At 53.8% G+C, this 7,747-nt stretch overlaps 2 protein-coding genes across 2 annotated transcripts; both read left to right on the forward strand.

The window, feature by feature from the left end:
• Positions 1 to 517: 517 nt before the first annotated feature.
• On the forward strand, positions 518 to 4,074 carry GLOTRDRAFT_95307 (uncharacterized protein; the record flags this gene model as incomplete). The annotated part of the gene is given in 10 exon segments (XM_007870406.1): positions 518 to 705; positions 757 to 1,221; positions 1,274 to 1,642; positions 1,740 to 2,009; positions 2,073 to 2,372; positions 2,435 to 2,744; positions 2,764 to 3,125; positions 3,188 to 3,394; positions 3,451 to 3,703; positions 3,985 to 4,074. 10 exon segments carry the CDS (start codon positions 518 to 520, stop codon positions 4,072 to 4,074), a joined length of 2,814 nt encoding a protein of 937 aa, XP_007868597.1.
• Positions 4,075 to 4,991: 917 nt separating this feature from the next.
• GLOTRDRAFT_95308 (uncharacterized protein) lies at positions 4,992 to 7,286 on the forward strand (the record flags this gene model as incomplete). The annotated part of the gene is made up of 8 exons (XM_007870407.1): positions 4,992 to 5,147; positions 5,175 to 5,202; positions 5,298 to 5,439; positions 5,512 to 5,572; positions 6,215 to 6,298; positions 6,357 to 6,691; positions 6,772 to 6,927; positions 6,992 to 7,286. 8 exons carry the CDS (start codon positions 4,992 to 4,994, stop codon positions 7,284 to 7,286), a joined length of 1,257 nt encoding a protein of 418 aa, XP_007868598.1.
• Positions 7,287 to 7,747: the final 461 nt, after the last annotated feature.

A 7,747-nucleotide genomic window follows, 5' to 3' on the forward strand; every position in this document is an offset into this window, starting at 1 on the left:
TCGCCGTCGGTACGTCGACCACGACCGACCCCCCCCCCCCCCCCCCCACCACACACACACGCACGCACGGCGTCCTTGCTTCCTTGCTGTACGCTTGTCCTTTGCTTGTCTAGATCGGAGAATGAATGATCTCTCCCTTCAAATTTAGACTTGGTGGGCGGTGCATGTTCTATTTCCCTTCAATTGTTTGGCCCGGCGGAGCATTATCAACAAATCCGAGTCTGCCACTGTGGTGTGGACCCACACCGGGACACATGTTGATACATGTCTGCACAGGTTCCCTCGAGGTCGATACTTCTCGGAGCAATGTACTGCTTGCTTACCCAGATGGGTCATTGCGATTCGAGACATTGGCTCAGGCCCTGTCATGCTGGTATGCATGGCTGCGCTCACAGCACCTGGCGCTTCGCATAGTATAAATACACCATTGCTGATCCTCTCGACGGCCCTGCCCCGGGTTCATTCCACCTCGTTGGGGAAAGACTCTCATTCTCTGTGCTCGACAAGGTCCTCCAGAATGCTTGCGCAGATTTCTATAGAATTGGACGAAGAGGTCGCGAACACGCTTCGAGACAACGGCGTTGATATCGAGATCGCAAGCACTTCCACTGTCGACGATTGCCCCGGAGTTGGCAGCACGTTCGGTAAGGTGGTAGATAAGGCTGGGCAAGCGGTGGAACGGTTGTACCGCAAAGCCCCTTTGCAGTACGTCGCTTTCACATGCCGGTTGTACTTTTCCGCCAATACTCTTGACAGGTCACCACCGCTAGTGTTGAGTGACTTCGATGCCGGAGTCCTCGGCGTGATAAGCAGGAATGGGGCCGAATTCGAAGTAGCCAGTGTGTCCACTGCCTCCGACATACCAGGCCCCGGCCGTACCTTGGGGAAAATCGTGGGCGGCTTAGGCCGAGTTTTCCAGCAGATTTGCTCAAGGATTGGCGATAGAATGGGTTTAGGACCGCATGCCGCTACGAAACATATCGTCCAGTACCTTTTTAGGCCTCATGCGGAGTGGGAATTTGACCCATGGCATCCTTACATGTGGTGCCAAACATGCGGATACTGCGACATAATGCGTGCAAAGGATATGAGACCGTCTCAGATATCCTCTTTCCTGGGCAACATGGTTCAGTTGTCTATGATGGCGACTGACTTGGACGACGGTCAATATAAGCTGGAAAAAATTAAGGGTGAATGCAAGAGGCTCAGCAAGTATATCGGGTGCGACCAGCTTTTGTGCCTCCTTGACATGACTCATTATGTCTGTCGACAGGTGCAGCAGTGCTCAATCACAGGCAGCAGCTGTATTTTACGTTCAGGTCCTTCGGAGCCTGTTCCCGCATCTCGAACCCTTCTTCGAGGAACACGGTCGTGGAATAGAGCTTCAGCAAACTCTCGCACAGGTTACAATTCTTCAATCATTTGCGAGGATGCAGAAACCCATCCTGCCCGACTTCCGCGTTCCGATAGACACAGCGACTGTCGATGTTCTGAGTTGTGTCAGAGACTACTCTAGCGTCGAATGGAGAGCAGCAGGCTCGGCCATTTTTGCCAGCAAATCAGGAGCCCGCGCGCTTTCCAAAGGCCCGCCGCCCGCTGCGATGATACTCATGGAGGCAATTATTTGCCATTTCTTAACTGGGTTCGTCTTGAACTTGGCATTTCCAGACAGGTCATCTGCTAAGCTTTCCTCACAGAGATGTTGAGTTATCGCATATCGCCAGTCTTCCGATTCTCAGGACATTGGAAAGGCATGAAGCTTGGCTGGCGCAGGACATGGAGTCGCACGCGTCTTACTTCTTTAATATCTTCAGCAAGAGTCGAGTCCGGCGTTGGGGCCTAATATATGCCTGCGACCCAGATCCTCTGAAACGAGCCCTTGCTCACCGGATGATCAACGCCCTCCTCAAAGTTCTTGACGGTCCCATCGCAGGACACCCCCGCGTATTCGAGACTTTGAGTGCGATCTTGACCAGCACGAGGTTTCAGAGATCTATCAATGACGGGCGGTATGTCCATGAACTCACCCTCGTGTTGCATCAGAGGCTTAGCCCTTATTGCTTGAAATTCAGGGCAGAACTGACACAAGAGGATATTTTCTCCGCTCAGCAGTGGCAGCTCTTGCCATTTTCCCTATCGGCGGAATCGGATCATACCCTGAAAGCGGCGATAACGGACCTTCCTAAGTCGATCGACATACCACTAATGGACTGGATACCCTGGCGTATACTTGGTCGCTTTATGTATGAATGGGGCGTGACAACAAATCAGAGCCACGAGGAAATTTATCAGGAGCGGTTTCCTTGCGCCGTCTCCTTGACGGACCTGCACTCACTGTGCTCTCACATGGCTGAAGTAATAATACAACGATGGTATGTAGCTGTATTTTTCCTGACCATGTGTACTGTAAGCACTGAGACCATGCCTTGCCTAGTCGAGACAAACGCCTCGAACCGATGCCTTATGAATTTTCGCTGATACTAAAGAAGGACAGAGACGTATTTGACATCCTGTATAAGATGTTGCTAAGTGTAGCGGAATCGGGTAAACGCTCCAAGCGTCTCAAAGCTGTTTTGGGCACCTTTGCCACGAACGAAGCCTTCCGCGTGAATGTGTCATTACTCTTGCACGGGAAGGTTGACCTCGGGGCTTATTACTGGAAACGCAAAGACCTCAGGCCATATCCTCAGAATGCCACACACCTTTGGAGGTATTTTGACGAATCAATGCAGCGCCATTGTTTTGTATGTGTATCCTCTCCAGTTATCACAAATTGCATTATTTACATTTCGACACCAGGAGGATACCATGGACCCACAGTGTTTCGACCCTCAGACTGAAGGCGAAAGGCTTGTGGGATACCACCGCGGATTGCGGTGGGTCCCGGCCGCAGAGCTGCGTTGTCGTTCCTACCGCTACCGTGCTATCATTGCGACTTTGAACGACTCTGGAAATCCTGCGTATTTTGTGTGCATAAGAACCCCCGACTTCGGACTGCAAGGTGTCTATGTCATGAACAGGGATAAGCTATATATGGACGAAAACGTCCTATGCATGTATGTTCTGGCTGCGCAAGTTCTCGCAGATGGAGAGACTCCCCAGATTTACTGGGCATCTCCTTCGTGGTACGCCCAAATTCCACTACATCTGCTAACGGGCGTCCTGACTGGAACGCCTGCCATTGCAGGGGAACCAGATTATGCTGCAAAATGAATTGCTTATGCGAATTCATCGAGTCCTCGCGCAGAGCCAGTTTCACCCTGAGCATGGCCTACATCCCCGACGCGGTCCACCTCCCTGAAGCGCTCCCGGACATCCACCTCGTCAATGCCGTCACTCTCGAACCCGTCACCATCAAAGGCGGAGACTTCAAGGTCGTGCAGTGTCCTACCTGGTACGTAACCACGCATTCACTGAGCAGACATCGGACGAAACCAGATGTTTGTCCAGGTTCCACGGAGGGCCCCGCCTCGAATGGACCGGCGAACGCTGGTATCGTCCGCTGCAGCCCGAAGAGCTATGCGCCCAGTACGTTCGAAAAATCACACGGGGGTTCCTGCGGAGTTTGGTGAACAACGATGAATGGCCGAGGAATGCTCTTGAGCGCGACGAAGAAAAGCTAGCATGTGTTCACCACAGGGAGAGTGATGATGATGCCGGCCTCCTGGTGCGAGGCATTCTAGCGCGCCCAATGGGTGCCTCGGTACGTGTTACTCCCCGATTCTCAATTTGAGGCAGGCACAACTTGTGTAGTCGTGCATGAGATAGCGGTATCGATGTTCAGAGTAATCTCGTCGTAGAGCTCTCCTCACTAGTGCCAGTAGTGGGCTGCTAATCCACTTAGCACGTGAGGCTCTTGTAGCATGCGAGGAGCACACGTCACAGTGCAGGATCTTCCTGAATCAGGAGTACGCATATATATTCTGAGCCTGTTCTGGAATACCACCATGAGTGATTTGGCTTTAGCGCCTTGGTGTGCTCCAGGATCCAAGAAGCAGCAGCGATGATCCAAACCTCTTCAGAGCGCTGGCCGAGAGTTCTGCAGCCATTGACTCTTTAGTCACCACCCCATAATGGAAGGGGCGGATAAGCTGCCCACCTGGCACATAAGGGCTCGTGGGCAGTGTAAGTTTCACGGCACAATACCGAACAATCAAGGGGGACGATTGGGGCGAGAAGACGGGCTTGTATGCATGGCTAAGAGACCTCCCAGGAGTTTACTGACCTGAATCACTGCGGCCCTTCGATTGAGTCGGACTAACACGCTAACCGAGAGCAATCTGGCTGCCGGAAAGAGCAACAGCCTAAGGTGTTGATCGTCGAGAAAGGCTAAGGCATGTGGGACGCTAGTATTGTAGCCTACCGTGCTAACCCGGGGAAGGGATGTAGAACTCTGTTGCAAATCTGTTTAATGGGGATTTGAAGCCCGACGTCGGGCGTCGAATCCACACAACAGAGGGCGAACAGTGTTCTGGAGGTTGACTAGGATGCGCTCGAGCCAGGTACAAGTACGTTCAGTGAGAGGATGGAGGATATTCATCGTGCAGTCGACAGTGGGATGCGAGTTACCAACAACTTGAAGGCGTGTGTCGCGCTGAGCGCAAAGCCAACGGAGTTCCAGCGGACCACTAGCCGTGGCTGTTTTGTGAAGCTGCATCGCTGTAGTCAAGCATATAGTCATATGCATGGGCTGGTATCTACCCTCATGCAGAGTGCCGTCGGATATGTATGCTGAAAATACGCCGCACTTGCTATCTCGAAGGCAGGTAGGATCCCATGTTAACTGAGCTGAACACCTGAATATAATGGGTTTGCGCCCAACCTCAAATGATTCAGAAGCTGCTTGAAAAACCAACTCAACAGCGCTAGCCTCAGCGAAAGCCTACAAAAGTCGTCCAACAAGGCCCGGTATGCTTCTTATAATTCTCTGATATCCCACTGGCACCCTCGAGGACGGACTTCGGGCGGGTCGGTGATTTCGCCGGTGCTCCATGCAGAGCCTCTCGTCCCGTTTATTCCACAGTGGATCTGGTTCCGCAAAATCCTCTGCAAAGCAGCCATGTCGAAAGGCGGAGGCTGGTTTCCGTACTATCGATGAAGGCAAGATTTCTGAGCAATGCGATCGCTCACTTGAAATGTGGTGGACGGTGAGTCGTATCCTGCTGCCGCATTAGAAACGACAAGCTATCAACCAGCTGCAGTGTGAGCTGCCTTCACATTGTGGACCCACACAGGGGAGTCAGACCGAATCACAATGCTTCCTCAAGTTTCTCATGAATTCGATGAAGATACTATAGATGCGCTATCAAACGGCGACATCGAGGTCGAGACTGCAAGTGTTTCCACTTTGGATCACTCGCCTGGCCTAGGCACGGTCGGCAAGCTAATCGACAAGACTGGACAAGCTGTTGAACGCCTATACTCGAAACCTTCACCACGGTACGTGATGTCTGCTGTCAGGCGAGACTATTCGCTGAAACCATCCACGGCACTCTACCGCTCATAGCACAGGACTTTGATGAAGGAGTTGTGGATAGTCTCTGCAGTAACGGAGCCGATTTCGAAGTCGCAAGTGCGTCTACAGCCTCTGACCCAGTCGGAGACTGAGGTGTTGCTGGCTATTCAGGGGCATGATGACGGGTCGGGACCTCCTGTCTATCCAACAATGGAATCTCTTGCCATACTTCCTGAACCGAGAGTCAGATAGTATGATCTCAGCGGCAATAGCGGATCTTCCAAACTCCTTAGGAACTCCCGTAGCCGACTGGATGCCGTGGCCCATCCTCGGCCGCTTTATGTTTGAATGGTGTACAATGTCGAATGGGAGTCGTGAGGAGTCAATCAGATTGACTTCCCCTTTGCCGTGTCTCTCGCCAAACTTCACACATTATGCTCACAATTGGCCGAAGTGATCGTCCAGCGGTGGTGTGTATACAGTCATCTTCATCTTGACTTTACCAGCACTTACAAAACTGTTTATGTACATAGTAGCGACGGACACCCCGCTCCCATGCCGTATGAATTTGCACTGATCCTGAAGAAGGATCGAGACGTATTCAACATAGTTTACACGATGCTGCGCAATAAGTGGCAGTCAGGTGAACGGACCCGCGCCCTCAGAGCTGTGCTGAAGACTTTCTCCACGAATCGCGACTTCCGAGTGATGGTGTCGGTATTCCTACATCAGAGTGTCGAACTCGGGGAATATTACTAGGATCGCAAAGACCTTATGCCTCGCTGCCAGAATGCCACGGATTTCTGGAGGTACTACGATGAGTCGCGGCAGAAGTACGCATTGGTAAGCCCCACATATGTTGATTCCTCTTACGCACTTCAGCCATTGAGGCAACCATCAGGAGCTGGACGTCGAGCCATCCGCGTTCGACCCGAAGACCGAGGGCGAGCGGCTCGTCGGGTACTGGCGTGCTTTACGATGGGTCCCCGCGCGCGAACTGCGCTGGCGGTCGAAAAGCTACCGTCCCATCATCGCATATGTGGACAACTCCGGCAAGCACAGACACTTTGCTTACGTGCGGTACTTCGACGCCAGCCATGACCGTCCCGGGAGGCTGATCACGGCCACCCTTGACGACGTGTTGGCGTACGGGGGCGGGGACTACTGGTGCATCCTGTCAGCGCCGATCCTGAACGACGGAGAAATTCCGCAGATCTACTGGGCGTCTCCTTCGTGGTACGATCTCGCCTTGCGCGGAGGCGCAGCGCTGACGGGGCCGGCAAACACAGGGGCGTTAAGATATGCCGCGGGTGCAGCTGCAACATGCTCGCGCTCACGGGCGACGACTACTCCACGATGCGGATGCTCCATCTACCCGACGCCCTCCCGGACGTCCGCCTGGTCAACGCGGTCACGCTCGAGCCGCAGACCATCAGAGGCGGGGACATGAAGATCGTCGACTGCCCCACCTGGTGCGCCCCTTAGCTCATCCGTGGTACAGCAGCTTTTACATACTTACTTGGTCTCCCATGCCAGGTTCAACGGCGGGCCCGCCCTCCGATGGGACGGCAAGCGATGGATGCGCCCGCTGCAGCCCGACGAGCTGGAGGCGGCATGGGAGGAGAAGGTCGAGTATGACGCGCCGACGCCGCTGGAGGACAACGACGAGTGGCCGCGGAACGTGCTCGAGCGGGCCCCGGAGATGCTCGCGCGCGTCTACTGGAGGACGAGGGACGCGGATGACGGCGGGTACATGCGGCGGCATGTGGACAATCTTGCGCGCCCCGAGGACTTTGGCGCGGTGATCCCGTCTCCCCTGTTCTCGGTTTGATGAGAGCGTAATTTACATATGGGTGTGGATGATTGACTTGCTCGCCTGTGTGATGAATACCGACCGGTCACGCATAAACCCATATGCACGAATTTTTTCTGCTGCAGCACGAGAGAATACAACGATCAAGTAGAACTAAACAGATCTAATGTAACACACCGGCAGAATAACACCTATGTATACATACATCTAACCCTCCCTCCCCATCGCCCTCTACAGCACTAACAACCTCCACTCCAACTATCCCAGTCCTACATGAGCAACAAAGCCCCCACCACAACGCCCCCCAGTGAACCCCATACACCCTTACCCATCCTCACACTAACCCCAGCATTCGCCCCCTGGCTCCCCGCATCCACCCAGTCCCGGTGCGGCGCCGCGACCAGCTCGAGCACGAACGCCTGCCCATCGGGCGACTTGCCCCCCTCCTCGAACCTGGCTGACGTTGAGGTTCTCACCCA

Source organism: Gloeophyllum trabeum (genome assembly GCF_000344685.1).
Source record: "Gloeophyllum trabeum ATCC 11539 unplaced genomic scaffold GLOTRscaffold_00011, whole genome shotgun sequence".
Classification (NCBI taxonomy): domain Eukaryota; kingdom Fungi; phylum Basidiomycota; class Agaricomycetes; order Gloeophyllales; family Gloeophyllaceae; genus Gloeophyllum; species Gloeophyllum trabeum.